This window comes from Salminus brasiliensis, chromosome 5, assembly GCF_030463535.1.
Source record: "Salminus brasiliensis chromosome 5, fSalBra1.hap2, whole genome shotgun sequence".
Lineage (NCBI taxonomy): Eukaryota > Metazoa > Chordata > Actinopteri > Characiformes > Bryconidae > Salminus > Salminus brasiliensis.
In genome coordinates this window covers 16611296-16633114 of record NC_132882.1, presented here as the reverse complement: position 1 = coordinate 16633114, position 21819 = coordinate 16611296, and the positions used below count along the sequence as shown (strand labels likewise).

The 21819-nt window shown below is 39.9% G+C and overlaps 1 protein-coding gene across 2 annotated transcripts in view; it reads right to left on the bottom strand.

The window, feature by feature from the left end:
* Positions 1 to 731: 731 nt before the first annotated feature.
* The window catches only part of ano10a (anoctamin 10a), a 34805-nt gene continuing 13717 nt past the window's right edge, over positions 732 to 21819 (bottom strand). For both annotated transcript variants that reach the window (XM_072679668.1, XM_072679667.1), the window contains 2 exons: positions 11248 to 11364; positions 732 to 1356 (listed from right to left, as the gene is read on the bottom strand). In XM_072679668.1, coding sequence (XP_072535769.1) covers positions 1315 to 1356; positions 11248 to 11364 — 159 coding nt within the window. In that variant the 3' untranslated portion in view covers positions 732 to 1314. The remainder of the gene's footprint in view (positions 1357 to 11247; positions 11365 to 21819) is intronic.

The window sequence follows — 21819 nt, the reverse complement described above, 5'->3', positions numbered from 1 at the left end:
AATTCTTCAGTGGAAAACTCAAACCATCTAAACTGTGAAATTGGGTTCCAACAAGACAGTGAGTAAGTAAACTACTGTCCAAAAATCGGAGGGTACAAGGGGGGCTGTAAAAGTGGACTAGCTCTCTAGGATAAGTTGGTTTAAATGGTTTAATGGTAGAATGGGAGTGATGTGTGAAGGAGTTTGCTGAGATGTTGCTGAGTTTATGGAGGAACTGAAGCTTGCTAGCAGTTCTAGCGGGAAGACCAGTAAAACGTGAGTAACAGTAATCAATACAGGAGAATATGAAGGCATGGATCAGAGTTTTGGTATAACTAGTAGTAGTCATAATGGCAAGAGATATTTAGAGAGCTATACCTATATCTAGTTCTATCAGATAATATAACTAGCTATATCAGATAATCATAACATCATAATATTCAACCAAGTACACGCATGCATGATTTTCTATTATATGATTGATTTCTTAACAAATTATGATTGTGTTTTTAAATAGATCACCTCATACACAATCAAAAACTGTCACAGAGCTGGCTGTAATTGTAACAACTCTACTTAAAAAAAAAAAGAAGCAAAGACAGCCTTTCTGTTATGCCTGATGTTTCAAATCGCCAGTTGATAAATAAAGGGTGACAGGAGCATGCATTAAACTCTGAGGCCATTTAAATGGGTATTTGCATTTTGAGATAGCAGCTGCTTCACCAACTATTTACAAAATCCAATCTTTCCAGTGAGTTTTAGAACTTATTTAATGTAATGTGTGAATCACATACAGCCTAGACAAACAATACATGCTCAACTCATTCAAACCCTTTACAGTATTGACTCGCAGATCAGCTCAAATTGGTGCCAGACAGCAAATACAGCAACACATTTGTCACTGTAATAGTTTACACATTTATTTTCAGAGAAGGGCGTCAGGTTTACTTGGCTTCAAGTACCGTGCAGTGTGTACATAGCTTCAGTACACCATAGCAGTAATGCATGTGATATTGTATAGTGATAAATAAAGGCACTGCTTAGTCTTATAGACGTATTCAGAGGGAACAGGGTGTTTCGGTCTGGATACATTTGAACATCTTCTAAAACCAGTTCCAAATAGAACCACCCAGTTAAAAACAACTTGAGATAAGAATTAAAGCGTAGCGTTGTCAGCAAAGTAAGTCTTTGTGACGGGCAGGAGTGCATATTCGTGGATGGTTACATGTAATGCTTGATTGTGTACTGTATGTAAACACCTGGGTCAGTTCAAAATCTGCATGATCAGAGCTGAATCAGAGCCTGCGTTGTTGTTGTTGGGCTCTTTGCTCCGCATCACTTATCAGTCTTTGGGATCTCTGCAGCCTCCAGCATTTTCTGAAAAGAAGAAAAACAACAATGATCAGATATTATTGATTTATACAGTATTTAGGGACTAAAGTGGAAGACAGTGAGTCATTCGGAGAGTTGCTGTCAATGCAGTTTATTTACCTTAAGCTGCGTCTTAAAGCAAAGAACTGCTTCTTAACAGCCCAGTATGGAGCTCTTAGCTCTAAATGTGACTCAGAACTGTCTGATCTTGAATGACTCACACTGTAAGCCATGGTGGTGGGTACCAGCACTGATATTTAAGACTAAATGACATGCTATTCTGACAGCTTCTTTAAAAAAAAGGCAAGCGTAAAAGGAACAACTCAATCTTTGAAATCACATTGCCTCTGCGAAAAAGGCAAGCAAAGCTCGTAAACCGCATTGCGCTGCAACTTACGAGGGACCTAAATCCATCCACCAGGCCTGGATACTATTAAGCAGATTGAATTATTTTTAAATATATAGCTTTTTTCCCCCCATTAAAGACATTCTCTAGACTGATGCAGCCTGAGCTGCGTTTAATCAATTAATTCTGCTGCCTGCAAACCAGAGTAAATTACATCCTCAGTGAAAAAGTGTTATGTGCAATTAACTTTTCAAGCCAAAAGCGAGATCAATGCAGGCAGATGTGCTGACACTATGCTTTTCACTGGGCCTTGCTCACAGAGGCTGGCCTTTGGTTATCTCTCAAAGCACAAGAGTGGTAATTAAAAGGGACCACAAACAATACTCTCACCACAGTGTTCAGTAGTTCTCTCAATAAAAAACGTAGAACCAATGAAGCACAAAATACGAAAAAAGGCTGAAAATGCTTCACCACTGGAATTGCTGCAAGGCGGCTAGACTGAGCTCTGCCAGGTTAATGTATTGAGAGTATAAAAGTACTGAGGGAAAACAAACTTGAAGCAAGTCAAGCCAATAAGGAAATTGAAGCCATCTGTCTGAGAAGGTAATGCATTTTCTTTTAGATCCAGTTCCTGCTCATTTGTGATGCTCTCAAAGCAAAGATGAATCGAGAGCCATCTGAAGAAACTTATCCCCATCTCCGACTGAATTTGCAGTAGGTTTCGAGTCAAAAGTCCACAGAAAGCTGGCAGCCTTTCCCAACCGTCCCACTCTCAGCAGAGCAAACGCTTTGGTTTCCACGGGAGGCTGTAATGTGCGTGTTAGGATAATTGCTTGGACATGTTGGTATTGATTATGTGAGGAAGCTGTAGCGGGGTGGTTTAAAAGCTTTTCAACAGTAGCAGTGGAAAAGAAAGACTCTTCACACACAGCCTCAGAAATGTTGCAGGCAGAAACTGCTGAAACAGCTGCTGCAGAACAAGTTTACCAGCAGTTCTGGACTTTACCAGCTAAAATAAACTGTGGAAAACATTTAATTTAAATTTAATGCCTATTGGGCTGCTATTTCCTAAACACAGCTAAAGGAATGGTGCAGCACTGTAGTGCACAGTTGATTACTTTTTCCTGGCCTAGAAAGACAAAAGACAGAAACAGTCTTTATAACAGAAAGTATATAATAGAAGAACAGGGTAAATTTGTATAGCAGAGATGGGACTAGTTGTCCAGAGGGAAGACTATTTGGTGTGGGTGCTCTCTTGTCTGACTTGTCTGACTATGCATGATTCATGCATTGATGCCAGCTTGTTTCCTGCGTTTCTCTATTGTTAAAAACTTACTCTCTCCGTCTAAATATTATAATAACATTTGTATTGTTAGAGCGTAATGGCTTTTAATGTACCTTATATAGTCCTTTTCTCTGAGAATCTTTATTCAGCAACTGTGCAATGGCTTCTATTATAACTGAGTTTTGGAAGGAAACGCTGTGTTGATGAGAAGTCAACAAAGAACTGGTTCAAGCTAACAGAAAGGCTATGGTACTGCTAACTCATATAGCCGCTCTGTATGACTGTAGTGAGCAGAAAAGCATCTCTGAATGCTCAACACGATGAACTTGGAGACGAGATGCATCCAATAAAACACCTTTGTGATGTGAGAGGGCAAAAAAAATTAACATCTTGTGAAATTCATGCCATAAAGAATTGAAGCTGTTTTGAGAGCAAGAAGGCCCTAGTGAGTATTAATATAGTGTTCTAAAAAAGAGAATTATTAGCATCTTGACATGATGACTGCAAAACAAAGATACACCATGGACAAAAGTAAATTCAGATGTTTAATTCAGTCCCATTGCCACAAAATCCAGCATCTAGCCATGCGATCTGCCTTTACAAACATTTGTGGGTCATTCTAGAGCTAACTGAATTCCAGCATGGTACTGTAATAGGATGCCACCGTTGCAACAAGTCAGTTGGTAAAATTTCTTCCCTCCTAGATATTCCACCATCAACTGGTGGGTGGTATTATTGAAAAGTGGAAGTGTTTGGGAACTGCAGACCACCACCAGTTACACAGTGGGGAGTGCTGAGGTGGCGCATTATAACTTGTGTAACTTTGTAACTATGTGGTTGGTGTGGAGCAACAGATAATACCACTACCTGCTAGTGAGCTACCTCACCAGGTGGGAGACTGGGGTTCGATTCCCAGTCTGGGTGACTATGCTGCGCTACACCAATAAGAGTCATTGGGCAAGACTCCTAACACTACATTGGCCCACCTCTGTAATACGAGTAACCTTGTAAGTTGCTCTGGATAAGAGCGTCAGCCAAATGCCATAAATGTAACTTTGTTCACTAGGCAATACTGGAACTAACTCCACTCTTGAACATCAGGAGCACACTGAGCATTCCACTGTCAAAAAAGGTGCCAAGAGCCAGTGACACATTTCCAGTCTGATGATTCATTTAATTCCTTCAGTCTGTCAGGAAAGCGTCACTGGCTTTGTTTCTCATCAAAAGGATAGCAAAGGACACGTCTACTGCTCAAGGCATGAACAGAGCCTCAGACAACTCACTCCTTCCTTTTCCTCTAACACCAGCCGGGGCTGCGAGGCGAGAGAGCATATGCTTCCTGACAAACACCATCATGCGGGTGCCCTGATTCGCACTGCTTTTTCCACCCTGCGTCCCTGAAATACTGGAATCAACACAGGACAACCAGTTTTTCTAACATGTCATAACTACACTTCTGACGTCACCTTCAAAGCCAGGGTAAACCAGTGACTACCACCATATATGGATTGCTTTTACGAGCTGTTGTTTTTCTCCCTCTCCCTCTCTCTCTGCAAACAGTATACGGTTATGAGATTTGTGGCATCCATCAACTGAAACCACTGGTACCAAACAAGTGGTAAAAACGCAGCTGTTTCATCCTGAATCCCACAGGCAAACGTAAACACAGCCATCTGCCCGTGAGGAGCGGATGTTATTGGAGCAATCAACCGTCACCGGTTATATGTGATTTACTCTGCAGCCACATCGTAGAGTAGAGGACGCTATTCGTGCTCCGTGCTTCAGCAATGTGAGTGCAGACGTCATTATCAGCTTTTATTCAGCACACACAACAACACACAGCCTTTATTTCTTCATTAACTTGCAGTGTATTATGTGGGATGGTCAGATTGCATAGGAGGATCATTGGCCTACAGCAAGAAGTAATCGGAGGAGGAAAAGAAACAGACCAAAATCTTAAGGACTAATTCATTTAGCCTTTTTTTTTTATTAAAATGGAGTCTAATATAACTGTCTGTTCTCAGATGTCAACTGTCATGTGCCACTTACGCTATTGCTTTCTGAGTAAAACGTGCCTTGGTGTTGGTATTGGTAACTTTAGCCTTGTTACCAAAGAGCAATCGAGCTAGTAACCCAAGCTATTGGCAAAGTGGCCTTTTCCTAGAGTTCACCTCCACAAGTACGCAACAGGTTGCTTTCCAGTGCTGGCTGCTAACGGGGGGTTTCCATTGCTTCTGTGAGTGACTGCTATTTTCAGCCTTCCACTTTCGTCTAAAGCAATGTAGACCTGTACCCCCCCTGCAGACAGCTGCTTACACCCTCACAATCTGCTGAACATATGGAAAAACAGCTGGACTCAAAGGCTACATGTTGCTGCGGCTTTGTAGCTAAATGCCAAATACAGCTATAAGCCTACGTATTCAGGCAGTGAAGCATTATTGGTCGTTTTCCATGTTCCATGTTCATGAAATCTGTGAGATATAAATGAAATATAAATATAAAATAGAATCAGCTTGAACTATAGACTGTATTTATGAATTACAAGTGGAATTCTATTGTTGTATACAATTATACCCCCTTTTTTGGTGTGTGTATATATATATATATATATATATATATATATATATATATATATATATATATATATATATATATATATATATATATATATAATCAATCATCAATGTGGTCTGAGCAAACATTCAGACACCTTGCAGAGTCAGGGTAATAACCTTTTTGGAAGCAATCGCAGCTTACAAACACTCCTTGCAGCCAACTCGATCTCTTAAATCTTGAGCTGGAGTTTATTCCACTCTTCAGATAGCCTTACTGATATACAGTGGGGAAAAAAAGTATTTAGTCAGTCACCAACTGTGCAAGTTCTCCCACTTAAAAAAATTAGAGAGGCCTGTAATTGACATCATAGGTAGACCTCAACTATGAGAGACAAAATGAGAAAAAAAATTCTGAAAATCACACTGTCTGATTTTTAAAGAATTTATTTGCAAATAATGGTGGAAAATAAGTATTTGGTCAATAACAAAAGTTCATCTCAATACTTTGTTATATATCCTTTGTTGGCAATGACAGAGGTCAAACATTTTCTGTAAGTCTTCACAAGGTTAGCACACACCGTTGCTGGTCTGTTGGCCCATTCCTCCATGCAGATCTCCTCTAGAGCAGTGATATTTTGGGGCTGTCGGTGGGCAACACAGACTTTCAACTCCCTCCAAAGGTTTTCTATGGGGTTGAGATCTGGAGACTGGCTAGGCCACTCCAGGACCTTGAAATGCTTCTTACGAAGCCACTTCTTTGTTGCCCTGGCAGTGTGCTTGGGATCATTGTCATGCTGAAAGACCCACGTTTCATCTTCAATGCCCTTGCCGATGGAAGGAGGTTTGCACTCAAAATCTCACAATACATGGCCCCATTCATTCTTTCATGTACACGGAGCAGTCGTCCTAGTCCCAGAGAAACAGCCCCAAAGCATGATGTTGCCACCCGCATGCTTCACAGTTGGTATGGTGTTCTTTGGATGCAACTCAGCATTCACTCTCCTCCAAACACAACGAGTTGTGTTTGTACCAAACAGTTCTACTTTGGTTTCATCTGACCATAAGACATTCTCCCAATACTCTTCCAGAACATCCAAATGCTCTCTAGCAAACTTCAGACGCGCCCGGATATGTACTGGCTTAAGCAGGGGAACACGTCTGGCACTGCAAGATCTGAGTCCCTGGCGTAGTGTGTTTCTGACGGTAGCCTTTGTAACGTTGGTCCCAGCTTTCTGCAGGTCATTCACTAGGTCCCCCCGTGTGGTTCTGGGATTTTTGCTCACCATTCTTGTGATCATTTTGACCCCACGGGCTGAGATCTTGCGTGGAGCCCCTGATCGAGGGAGATTAGCGTTGGTCTTGTAGGTCTCCCATTTTCTGATTATTGCTCCCACAGTAGATTTCTTCACACCAAGCTGCTGCCTATTGCAGATTCAGTCTTCCCAGTCTGGTGCAGGTCTACAATTTTGTGTCTGGTGTCCTTCGACAGCTCTTTGGTCTTCACCATAGTGGAGTTTGGAGTGTGACTGTTTGAGGTTGTGGACAGGTGTCTTTTATACTGTTAATGAGTTCAAACAGGTGCCATTAATACAGGTAATGAGTGGAGGACAGAGAAGCCTCTTAAAGAAGAAGTTACAGGTCTGTGACAGCCAGAAGTCTTGCTTGTTTGTAAGTGACCAAATACTTATTTTCCACCATTATTTACAAATTAATTCTTTAAAAATCAGACAATGTGATTTTCAGAATTTTTTTTCTCAAACACCTTGTTGAAAAGAACCCAGGCCTTTTCTTTGGTAGATGACCAAGCGTTTGTACAGGCCACATTGGTGATTTTATTTTTTTATGCTATGATAAACAACTAACTGTATATAAGATCTTGATAAAGATGGCAAAGGTGCCCAAACTTTTCCATGCTCCTCAAGTTTCTCAAAGTAAGATATGTTTGATGTCTGGGGAGTCTGGTGGTGTCAATGCATTCCAGACCTGAGGGAGTTATTGCATGTAATTACTAAATACTAACTTTACACCCGTCACATTTATCTGTGAATGCCATTATAGAAATACTATGCAGTAAAACACTGACATTCTAATATGATGCATATGTACTGACCTACATCCTTTTACCTCACTGTCCCAATCTCTCACTGCAAGTGGCAAAGCCAGTCTAGAACTGAAACAGAAGTTTTAGTAGCACAGCGACTAACGTCTCCCAATGCTAACAACGCTGCACTCACTAAAACGCTGTGCTGAGTCTTTTTATCCTCTCTGTTAGTACACTCGGAGAGGTTCTTGGCAGTGGCACTGATTTGGCAATCCTTTCATCAGGCTGTAAGTGCAGTATGCACTTCTAAATGCTAACGAAGGCAGGTTGCACTGCTGAGACTATCAGCTTATGCCCATCATTGTGATGAAGCTACATTGTGGAAGATACACCAAATGCATTGACAAAGGGCAGAGCTGGAGTCGGATAGAGTTTGTGAAAAAGGAGAGCAGTGTGAAGCTTAGAAATATCACATCCTCAATCATCCTGAAACATAATCAATATAATCAATATGTACTTTACAACCTGTGACTCTTCGCTAAATTAAAACAAATGTTAGCCAGATGAAACTTCGGCAGAGTCCCTCCCATCACTTCACATCTAATTAAAGGAACGTTCTCAATCATCACAGCAGTCACACCTTGCTTCATTTCCGCTTGAGATTTCCGTTTGCATGGGTCTTTGCTGAACGTTGTGTGTGCTGCATCAGTCATGTGCTGTTCGTCTTCCATTAATATTGTTATTGTTGTTGTTGCTACAACACAATCAGGGCACAATACTTTTTCCATTGCTCATCCATGTGGATTCATGCTAGTTTATTTTATAGAACAGAATTTTACAGAATTTTGAGTTTACAGAATTCAGAGCTCCCTCACTTCTATCCACTGCCCATACAGTATATGTAATAGTATGAAAAGTAATAAAAAAAAAAGGAGGTACTAATTTGTTAAACTTTCAAGAAAATCTTTCTACTCTAATATTTATTTGGAGAACAGGCATGCGATGTATGAAGATTTTTTCAATGAAGGTCATATTTGTCCAGGTGCTGCAAAGTAGAACAGTTCACAGCCACTCTAGGGAATGCAAAATCTTCCTGAAGGTTTTTTGTAGTCATTTTTTAGGATTGCCTTTCTAGCAATCCTACAAGTAGTTTTCTTGAAAAGTTTACTTGGCCTTCTAGACTTCAAATTGACCTCCACTTTTCCTGTTAACTGCCATTTCTTAATTACTTTACAAACCGAGGAAATAGCCACCTAAAAATGCTTTGCATCATTTTCTTATAGTCTCCTGCTCTGTGGGCATCAGTTATTTTATTTACTAGGGAGCTGCTTAGAGGAGTCCATGGCTGCTGATTGTTTACACAAGGTTTGAGGGGTTTTCTTGCCTAACAAAGACTGAACGGGTCCTAGCACTAACAAGTAAATTAAGGTCTAAGACCTGGTATAAGTTACCTCTAATCTCTCAAAACTCTGATATTGTACAAAACCAAAATAATACACTTATTGTGCTTTGAATGTTTTAAGGAATATTTCACAAGAAGAATACTTTATCTTTTGGCCTTTTGGAGACAAATTCATCTTCTTGATCTTGAAAGGGGGTGACCACATTTTTGCAGGCCACTATATATGTATATTTCACAAAAATCATACATGCTGTCAATGGTCAAAATCCTATGTGACTGAAGCCTCTTACGGTCACAGAGCTTGTGTATTCTGCTGCCGACTTGTTTCATTGCTTTCATCGTTTGTAAGAGTTACTTCACTGTACTTTGGTTATACACAAATTTCAAGAATGGCACTAGATAAAACACTTTTTTTGTTTAAACAAGGGGAGCCATTAAAAGAACCTGCGAAATATAGCACATCAGCAGTTTGCAGAGCGGTGTGAATAATTTATGGTATTAATTTTGACAGCACTAATCAGGGCAATTAGAAACCAGAGACAATCATGCTTGAAACATTTTAAGATGATCATTAATGATTATTACTAACAGTTATTTTATTAAAGGTACTACAAATACCAGCAAGATCATACTATCTGCAGGCAGCAGCTTAGCTACTGATATGAACTAAAGGAATGCCTGTGAATGTAGAAAACATTTCCACCATTCAGATTCATTCATCACATTATTAGGCAAGATGCCATATCACTGCACATCTGTAGTTACTGAGGGCATAAACACATAAGGCTTACAGTAAAGATTAGAGTGCACTGCTGGAGTCATTGCCTGCTCATTATTATTCACAATGCAACCGTGCCGTATCACGTGAGCCAGGAAACACACTTACCGGCCATAGGCTTGGCTCTGCACAAAACCAAAGAGATTCAGTTAAAGTGGGCTAAATTCACAGGAAAGATGAATTGTGCTTTGTTTCCTCCCGGACATTCAACTGGAATTCTAAATAGACTATGCTATGTAGATTCATATTAATATACTGTGTATTATACTCATTGATATTGCTGGCCTTGGGCTCAGAATTGCACTTAATGCATTATTGAAAACAAGTTTTAGCTTTTTAGTTTTCTGCTTTTCAGGTTCTGTGATTTTTAAAGTAAAGCCTCAGTCTGCTTATTTCCTTTGTTGGCAAAATCACCCTTTTGAAAGGACCAGAAAGCTGTGTATTTGTGTGGGTGTGAGTGTGCACATGAACATACATGTGTGCCTGTGTTTGAGATTGACCTACTTCTGCTGCATGCAAGGTGATAAACATCTGCCAAAATAGCCCAGCCTCATTAACCAACATTTACACGCATGCACACACACACACACACACACACACACACACACACACACACACGTGTTCTCTCTGGATCATTTAGTGATGAAGGATGAGTAATAATGCGAGCTCTCTGTGTCTTTCTATTTCTTCCAGTCTGCAGCAGCATCCATGCAGCTAATACTAACTAGACCTGCAATATTACCTCATAATATGCACTGGGGCTTATGAGATGTTGACACAGTGTGAACAGAGCATACAGTAAAACATGCTCAGGAGGCAATCAGTATGCAGACAGTCACCCTACAGACACAAACTGTGCTTTTAACAGTAGTTAGAAAATCATTATTTTAGTCAAAATGTTAACACAGTAGTACCTTAAATTGTGTTATCAGAGCATTCAACATTATACATATTCAGTCAAATATTTTATTATATAGTGGTGCTTGAAACCCCTTTTTCTTTATTTCTACACAAAGTTGACCAGAACTTTATGAGGGTTATTAGATTTTGCAAACTTTTGAGAGGCAGAAGTATCTTATTTTTAAATGGTTCACAAACCACCAAGCACCACTGTCCTTCCTGCTCTTTATTTAGAGGAATAGACTAATTAGATCGTTCAGAAGGTCTTCAGATGGCCTTCATCTGTCTTCATCATGGCCCTGCTTAACTGAGGTTATTACCTTTGTGCCATAATCAGTATCTAGTTAATATGCATCAATACTTACTCATTGTTCAACACTTTTGTTTAATGAATTAAGAGACTTTTCAATGATCCAATATGAAATTCTATGCTGTGCTAAGCACTATCCTCAAAGCATTAATAAATAACTGCTATGTTAACAGAACATCTGCATGTGCTATCTTTACTCTGAAGAAGCTGTGAGAATCAAATGGAAAAATATAAAAATAGTAAAAAGCCCAACCTTCTGACAGACAGTGTAGGTGTTTACCTTTTTCTTCAGTGCTTCAAGGGACTCAAACTCCAGCTTGGCCAGCTTGATCTGAATGTCCTTTGGCACATCTGGAATAATGAAGGCCAGGATGAACTTGAAGGCCAGGACACAGTGCTGCAGTAGGAGACAAAGCAGGAAAAACAGAGTTACACAGCTCCCTCGTTACATCCTGTTACTTTCAGCTTTTGTACTTCTCCTAGGTTCAGCCATTAAGCATGTTCTTTTGCAGGCCACAGCTTTACTTGGGAGTGTTTCCGAGGAACTGTGGTTTCTGCTGTGTTTTACGCAATCGTTTCTGGAAGCCTTTTAAGGGCATTGAAAACAAGGCTTTGATGGACTGAATAGTGCCCTCTCTTGCTCTCTTCGTTTCTGGGGAGCCTAACTATATAAACTATTTAGCACTACGGTTTCCTCATTTAGTTATGTGTAGGTGTGCTGTAAACTGAACTGAACCTACAGAAGAGTTTTAATGGTACATAAGACATTTATGCTATGCAAGAGTAACAAATGATCAAAACCCACGTATGTGAAGCTAATGCTGAAAGTCAATTAATAGTGCGTAATATTGGGTACATTTTTTGCAATGATTCAGCTCCTCTTACCTGCTAGAACCATACAGATACAAGACACACACATACACCCCCCCCCCCCCCCCCACACACACACACACACACACACACACACACACACACAATGCAAAATGGACATATGCACACAGCCAAACTGATTTACAGAGGGAGCATATTTCATCCATATTAAAAGGCTGGAGTGAGCTGGCTGATCTTTAGAGTTGCTGTGTGTTATCAAAGCACATGAGGTGTGTATGCGTGTTTGGGAGCGTGCCAGCTCATACCTCACCGTATTAAATAGCACACCACAGGGCTTCACTTTTAACCACACTGTCCAATCCATCACACACTCAGCTGCAGCACTCTGAAGACCGACACTGACTACAGACTTACAGAATAAGCCACTTGTACACGCTCGCAGACAAACGCTATGTGATGAAGGACTGTACTGTGCACTACCAGTCAAATGTTTTAGAACACTCCCATTTTTTGTAGTCCACTGGCAGTGTTGCAAGCCTGCTTTTCTTGTTTTGCCATCTTAGCAATGGCCTGTCAAACTAACACTGAGACTTGGCAACTCACATGACAACACCTTGTAGCACAGCTTATCACATAAACTGTAGACTCTTAGAAACTTGTCTTCGGATGCAGTTGTGGATTGAGTCATCCAGACCTTTCTCCAGTTTTCAAGAGTCTTTTGATAGTGTAGGAAACTGTGGCTTGATCTGTAATCTTTATTTAGTGTATTTTTCTAGACCTTATGACAAATGTGCATGTTATGTTATGTGCAATGTTGCCTAAATACTGCAATAAAGAGTACAGTAACAGTCTGTTCCAACACTGCTTTAATACAGACGTAAGGTTTGTTAATTGCTTACATTTTCAAAGCATCATTTACCTCCATTGCTAAAGACCAGCTGTAAGTTATTAACCAACGCCTTGTTACATTATTATTATTTTATTTTTTTTTATTTTTTTTTTGGGGGGGGGGGGGGGGGCAGTTTACAACTTGAGTTCATATGAGGTCACTAGACATTGTACTATTTTAGGTTATTCACTGGACTTGAAGTGCAGTGGACAGATTAAAGTGCATTTAAAAAAATTGCCTGATTATGTGTCTGGAACTAAAGAGAGCCATAGGGATAAATAGGGATATTTTGCGCTGAAGTACTGAAGTACTGTCTAAGGTGGCAGGTGAAAAGGAGTAGATGACAGCTGTTGCACTTCTGTCGCAAAGATAAGTATAGTGCTGGTGGTATCATAATGAGACTGGGCCTGCTTTTTAATCTCAGTGCCAAGTCCATGTGACAGTAGGTTTGCCACAGAGGAAGTAAATATACATTTTATGCAATAAATCAAGGTTCTACTTTCACTTCTGCTTAAAGGATCCACCAGAAAGAAGCAATCACCAATTGAAAGAAGGAGAAAAAAACACTCCACATATTTAATAGGATTATTGGTAATATTTGGTCCTCTCTCAATGCTTTAAAGAGCCCCCACTTCATCTTGACTAAAAATCTATTTAATCCACCTTAACTTCCATAGCCTTTATACTGACACTATCCTGGTTCTTATCCTCAACCAAAAATACAGCAGTTGTAGATAAGCCCATTAATAATCAATTGCCAGTCTTTGCCACTCTGCATGCATTTCCATTTCAACAGCAGTGGTCAGAGGAGTGGGCACAGGGTCAGCCATGCTCCAGCAAACCTGGAGTAACTTGGGGCTAAGGGTCTGGCTCAAGGCCACACTGGCAGCAGCAAGATGTTATCAGCTAGAATGAAACCCACAGTCTTCAAAGCCACATTCTCTGACCAGTGGGCCGGCAGCACCAGCGCAGAACAGCCCATCTTCATTAAGATTAATTGCTACAAATGTGCATCCTCATCAGCACAGAACCACATGAGCTGATTACTCTATTTCAGCCTTCCAGATTAAACACAATACAAACACACCTTGTGATTATACAATTCGTGTAAAGCTACAGAAAGTATTCAATTTTTTTTCTCAATTAACCTTTTTTTAACCCTTCCAGCTAAAGAGACCAGCAGCAAAGAATGTATATCATGCACAAAACTCTGAATCTATGAACTGTGCCTGTGACTATATCCTCCCGAGACCCAGTAATGTTTTTTTCTCATTGTGGCAGACATGTGGAGTCCTTGCTTTTATGTCAAGCACCATTTAACCAGTTTTTACCATGAAGGCTACACAACATATTGTTATCGCAATGTGCATTATAGACGTGAATTTCTCTCCATTGAGTTGTTTGCAACATATATCGTGCCGACCCAGTTTCCATACTTCAGGAATGAGGCCAGAAGGATTTTACTCAGCTGTTTAGTGTCCCTTTCTCTAAATAGGGTTAATGTTCATGAAATGAAAATGAGCAGGATATCATTATATTACCTCTACAATCTGTGATCAAACAAGACCCACATTAATGGACATATCAGAAATTCTTTTAAAAACATTTGCCATAACATGTTTCTTGATATCACTTTATCTAAATTATCAAATTATCTAAAACCTCTGAATACCAAAACCTTTTCTCCGGGTCTTAGGAAGATATAGGAAACCACCATAGCGGTGCACTGTATACACATACTGCTCACATTAATCATGGGTAAGGATGAGACACTTTTTCAATGATTCATTTAAAGCTCAATTAAAGCTAAATTTAATCAAAGCAGCAATTACATTTCAATAGGCTTGAGACCAGGCTCATGTTGCAATGTAATTCTGGTAAATGCAGGAAAGCAATACACGAGGAGTCAATTAACCAAATACCTATTAAATACGGTTGCTGATGTGCTGATGTGAAACAGCAGAGATGGACTATGTTCATGGATTTGTGACTGTATATTGTCTTTTATGACCGGACCACTAGCTATAGGACTATAGCTATATGTTAGTATAGCTCTGTTAGAGAGTTAGCTAACATTTACTAGCTAATGCTACTTTAGCCTAGAAACTGTAGTGCAAGATTAAAGAACGAAACTGCTGCATAATTATTACAAAACCCTGTGTGTGCACTTTGTGTGGCCCGGATAATACTGTCACTAAAGCTCCTGAGTAATGAGCTGTGGAGGAGTGGAACTGTATTTTCTGGAATGATGGTGCACCTTAGAGACAGTTACTTTAACAAAAGCAAGATGCACTCTTGATTTTGGAAAAATCTGTGAACGTGTAGGTGTTGGTCTCAAGACTTTTGTCCACATAGTGTTTACAACATTACTATATTATCTGGATTAATCTATTAATCATGTATAAACTCACACTGCTACAGACCATCACTGTCTGCTATGAATAATGAACACCTCTCACAGACCCATTATAGACTGATCCTGGGAGGAGACAAATGCAGTGCTATCATTACCCCGAATCCAATAAAATGGCTCCTAAAAAGAAGGAGAGAACACAATTTATAGCAAAGATAGGCACAGAGTTCAGACTAATCAGTGCACAGCAAAGCGCATGAACAGAAGTCAATCAGAGTCAGAGATGAAGCTAATCTGGGGACTGCTGCCCTATGTTTAGACAACAGGCTCTAATTCTCAAATTAGATTTGTGCTTAGATAAGGTACTGACTAATGATCCATTGCTGAAAAGCAAAGTGATTCAAATAGGAACTACAAAGATTAAACAATTCCCAGAGCCAATAATGAAAACTTCAATACTGAAATAATAAAAATTACAGATGATCAATGATCTAGAAGTTGACAAACAAAAATACACAAAGTAAGAGTATCTAAAATGTACAGCATTGGTATCCTTGGCTAAAGTGTTTTAGACAAGAACGTCAAAAGCTTGCTCTGCTGTAAAATCCTGCCTTCGAAACTTACAATGTTTGCCTTTCTAAATGTGATCCTATGAGAATCTATGAGGCGTTCTTTATTGCTTATTGCTATTGACTTCGTAGTGTGGCTTCAGTCTGTGGACTCAAAAGAGCCCAGCTCCTGATCACGTAGGAAAAACAGCTTAAGTATACTATACATTTAAATGTAAGGGAGACTAACCTGCGATACGGCGGTCAAGGAGAGGAAAGGTAAAGCACATTTTATCGCTATTGCACAGTAATGCCACAAAATTCAACTTTCATGTTTAACCCTATAGACGCTGTCAAATTTAATGTCAATAAAACAGGCTCCCTGTGGGACCCCACACAATATTCCAAATCAAGTAGTTAGCTAATAATTATTAATCCGGGGTTTAAGGGGTTATCCCATGCATGGCCATAAACAAGCACTCACACTAGCAGTGTGTAGCCACCTCAGCTATGAATGCTGAAGAAGTAGAGGGTGCTGTTCCTTTGCTCCCCCTTTCTCGACTTCCTGACGGTCCAGAGGATTGAACCAGTGACCTTCTGGTCCTAAACATACTTCTCTAAGCTTTAGGCCACGGCTGCCCCTATGGCTGTCAATGTGAGAATGAACAAAAATCTGCTCTGCTATAATGAATATCTATTCGGTATGAAATAAATAAATAAAAACACACACACACACACACACACACATACACACATACACACATACACACATACACACATACACACATACACACACACACACACACACATACACACATACACACATACACACACACACACACACACACACACACACACACACTCTCTTTAGTTATTCCAGTCACCTAGAATGGTAAAAAGTGTGCTGGCTAAAAGACAATGGGATTAATCAGTACAGGATTAACTAACACACACACACACACACACACACACTCACACACTCATCAGTTTGAGATGAGTTCATCACAAAGCAGCCTTTACTTTTGTGTCCCAGTGAGAACAAATAACATTCATTGGACAAATACACTGCTAAAACAACTGCTTGATTTGGTGCACACTGCTGAAATCGGCCTCGCTTCATTCTTTTGTGTTTACAATTTCAAGAATGTCCTTCCTGCATGTGCAAGACAGATTTCATCTCCCGAGTAAATAAAGAGCTCTGCTATTCTGCTCACTTCTATTTAGTTCTGCTCTATTTTATGCAAATCTATTCACTGCATGTTCTCAAATACTCATTTTATCTATTCAGACAACAGGACATAAATAGCATGTTCAATTGTTTCCTCTTCACTGTATTTGCTACCAAATCCATAAGTAAACACTGGGCAAACACGAAGTTCTTTAAATACAGCAGAGAATGTCTGTATTTATGAAAGCACTCAACAGTGGTCAGTTATGAGAAATCAATGTGAAAGGACAGAACACATAGAGTGAAGCTAATATCAGACATCTATCATCAGCACAATAGAACAGCATGAGATTGGTGTATGCAACTGAAGAGCTCATGTGTGACTGGTGAAATATGGGGGGGAAGCATGTTACAACGCTGTCATTGTGTCTCCAGGTTTTATTTGTGTTGTGTTTACACATCTACACACATCTATCTGGAGATGAGGTCTTAGCTTTAGGATCATACTCCAAAAGCTTGGTCTGCTGTAAACCTCTACCAATATTCATATAACTCTAAGCATCTCAATTTTCCACAACTGGTAAAAAATACTGCAGACTGCAGCTTTTAAAGCAGCCTTAAGCAAGAATTGGTATTTCTTGCCTCTGGGCTCCTATAAAGTCAGGAAGTGTATCTGCGCTTTGAGACACCCCTCTACACGGACACACTTGCATGCATTTCTGGACAAGCTGAGAGGCACAGAACAGTCACTGGAGGAAGCATGTAGACTGACGCGGTGTTACAGTAATATTTACACAAATATGACTTGGATTACACTGTGTTACACAGTTCTTGGGAGTACTGTCCTGCCTGCTTCACCAAATTTACATAGTGCAGCTAGCAGTGTGCAGAGCCCAGAGTGGCAATGATAGAGATGCTATTCCCTATATTATAAGTCAGTGGAGCATCAACATGATTTTGAAGCTGCTATTTTAAGGTAAACATGCTATATAATGTTGCTTTAACTGACCCCAATGAGTGACAAATCCTGCTTTTTAACGTTATGGTGGTCACATGTAACTTGTAACTTGTAAATGCGGTCCAATGAGAATCTAGGAGTTCTTCTTTATGGCTTGCCTGTTCAGTGTAGCCTCAGTCTGGCCACACAAAACACATACAGGGAAGGTAATATCTGACATCTATTGTCAGCACAGTAGAACAGCCTGAGATTGGTTCATGCAATTGAGGAGCTTGTGTGTGACTGGTGAATTATGGGGGAAAAGCATGCTAGGATGCAGTCACTGTGTCTCCAGTCCAGATGTCATTTTCTATTGGACATCAGGAGAACAAGAGAATGAAAGAGAGAGAGAGAGAGAGAGAGAGAGAGAGAGAGAGAGAGAGAGAGAGAGAGGGAGACGGAGAGAGAAAGTCAGCCAGTCGGATCCGATCTTGTAGGATGTCAGACATGTTTAGGGAGTCTTGCAAAATCACTGAAGCTTCAGTTGCACAGCCATGTTAAAGCCTGCCTGTGTGTTAACATGTAAATACATGCTGTTTGATTGCCACCCATATTCTGGTCCACGTTTTAGCTCCTCTGTTCGGCCCACGTTTTAACTTTAACAGTCACTGACATGGAAACGGCCCCGGCCAAATCAGATTATCTGAAAAACAGATTTGGTACTTAAAATAACCCCTTAGAAAAGCATGCAGCAAGCACTGCCAGTACAGGCAAACAGGACAGATCCTAATACAGCTTCCATTCTCAGATAAATCCAAAGTGATTTTACATTATGTGTTTGAAAAGTAACTTAGTAAGACTTTAAAGGCTGTATGGCTGAAAGAGCAGGATTTAAAACAGAATCAAAAGACTTCTTCTGAACGTTCCTCATCTGCATTACAACATACATATTATATTTCAATTAAAAAAACATTAAATTCATGAATTTTCATCGAGTTTTATACTCAACAACCAGACACAAAAGACACAAAAACACAAATCCAAACGCTGCCTCATTCATAATTATCTGTGTTACATAAGAGTGTTTTTGTGAATGTGGCTGGGCTAACAGTCAGCCTATCTCTCTGAAAGGCCAAGTTTTGCCTCGCTGCCATCAAGGCTTTCAATTACTCCTGATCCTCAGCCCTCTCCTGTCGCCGTGGCTACACTGTTGCCTGGTTACTGCTCTCTGAGGCATGCCATCGTGTAATTACCTGAGTATCGAATGGCCCAAAAATAGGCAACGTTTTATGGCTCTAAGAAATATCAGGGATGACACACACACACAACCACACACACATCTCTAAAACATTCCACTGTGAGCCCATGACAATGCAGAAAAGGGCAGAGTGAGCTTGAATACCGTTCACCCTGCTATAAACTCACTCTCTGCTTTTCATGCATGTTATTATCTGTCATTCACAAATGTATGTAGATATGTCTAATGTCCGTTTCTGCACTTACTGCCTTGTCTAGCACTTTACCTTTATTCTTTAATATCTGTTACACAAACTCTTCCTTAGGCACATTTGTGAGGACACTATTTTTTTTACTCAGTCACACAGCAATCATTAATACTTTTGAAATTTCTATTTAGTTTGCAGCATCTGTAGGGCTTGGAACACTTCTAACTCTTTTTGTCCTCATCAACGAGGTCAACAAATATCATCATAGATATTCTGTATATTATGCAGGTTTTTTTTAGCAATGTCTTAGAAAGAAGCACCTGTGCAACACAGATCTGTGAGTGTAAAGAACTTCTAAATTGGTAAAGAAGCTTAACTTTCTTTAAACCTTTAAAGGGTTGTTTATTTCTGAATGTGTACATTTTTGGAATCAATTACAATCGATTATAATAATATTGAATCAAAAATGCATGCTTGAACATTATGCTTGATACATTAAAAATAGCTCTTTAGTCCACTACTTTTTAATGATAAGAATATTTTTTCAGTAATTTAGGTTGACCTTGATGTAGTCTTGAGACTTGATGTTTATACTACCTATAAACATTCAGTATTTGAGCCTAGTTGGGACACAAAAAACCTAGATGCAGTTTTCTTACTATAAAAATACCTTTTTGCTCATGCTGGTTTTCCTTTTATGGTGGGCTTGTGAATAAGATGATGACCTATGCTCTGATTGGCTGGTTTACAGCACTGCAGGGGCTCACACAGAAGCTGCCAGATAATGCTGATATCATGCCCACCAGTGTGCAGTTAGTTAGCTGAAGAGATGATAAATCCGGTCAGCTAGGGTTATCTTTTAGCCTAGCACAGATACCCACTTTTTTTTTTACTAGCTCTCGCTTCGTCATACACTGCTTTTGAGCTCCCCGTCTGAGGACACTGGCACAGAAAAGTTGCAGTCATGAGACCTGGTTCACGTAGCACCATGGTTTTTGATAGCTAACAGAGTCTGGCAAAGACTGTCTCAAACAATGGACTATAAGCATTATATTCCCCCAAAATGACTAATGCATTTTACTGTGTCAAAAGACATTACATAAACACTGGGTTTATGTGAATTCAGGGGCGTTAATAAATTGTCAGAATTGTCATGTAACAGTTTTGAGGTTTGGGAATTGGTCTGTTTTCCAGCCCTGTTTTAATTATGCCCAATATTCTTTTCAGCGAAGAGACAACAGTGTTCGTCCCTTTTACTATATCACTTCCATGTCCTTAACGAACATTATTCAACTATGCCACAATAAATACAGTTTTCCATTCCAGGGCACCTCTAAAACAACTAAATCCTACACAACTGTGGTAAAACCAAAGCTAACCAGATCATAGAGAGGTCAGAGATTTAACCCCCAAATAATCACACACAAATACAGCTCACCTTATTGTAAGTGCACCGCAGCATGAAGTATTGTGCCGTAATGAGAGGAACAGAGTTGAATGTTAGACACACCCACAGGCTCTGAATACTGATCATCTGCCATGTTTTATTCTCTCTCAGTCCACTTAATGGACTAAGAGAGACAACAGAGACAGACGGAGCCAGAGAGAGAGAGTGGCAGATAACAGAGAGAACGTGCCCCTGCTGCTCAATGAGTGTTTGAATCATTACACGCACAGCGCACACACAGTCTAATGGTCTGCTTTGTCATCTAGACTTTCTGATCTGTATATCATAAGCCCTGGGTCTTAGCAGGCAGATCATGATTTAATGATCAGAGGCTGTGTGCTGATTGTGTGGCATGCAGCGTTCCGGGTGTCTGTCCTAGACGGTGACATTAGCGCAGGATTATTGGATGTGTGCTCAGAGAGGGATTAACGGATGGACCGTGTGGAGTGTCATAGGAAGTTACAGGGCATCTAAGGGTGCCTGTGTTGACCTGTGGTGCAAAAACACTTCCCAAATAAATCTCTCTGTTCATACAATCTTAAAGAGTCCAGTTTTAATGGGGTTTGATGCACACCATTAATGAAAGGGAAAAATACAAGTTGTTTTGCCAAAGGTAAAAGTATAGGTTGTTAATGTGCCAAAATGTTGTTATGAAGAGTTCTTCTTTATTGAGTGAACTCAATAATTGGAGGAAACATGGACGCTGTGGTTCAATTCCCTTCTGTTCTGTAGAAATGAAGCCAAAATTGTCCACCTTGTGGTCAGATTTGCAACCAGAGTCTGCGCAGTAGTCAGACTCATACTCATTTGGTAGACCCATCCCCTTCTCCCAGATCTGCTTGTTAACTAGCTAATGCTGTGTCATTTTTTCTATTTGTTGTAATTAGCTGCTATTTTGGCGCCATGCTAGACACACCAGGGCGATGTTCAGAAGAGTGTGGTACCATAACGCATATTTATAGATACAGCTGCCTAAATACATCAGCAGGTAATGGTATTTTGAGAGGCTAAAAGAAACACATCAGAAAAGGCTCCAAGCAGAAGTAGACACAGGATATTTGGCTAGTCTAAATACCTTTATCGGAGTAAGGATAAGGTACCTTTTTTTTTTTGGTATTTTCTAAATTGAATTTAGTACGTACACTTTTGCAAACATTCAAACAAATAATAACAGAAAGCTAAGACTGGTCATGAAGAACACCCACACAAAATGTGGGTAGCTCACATCACGGAG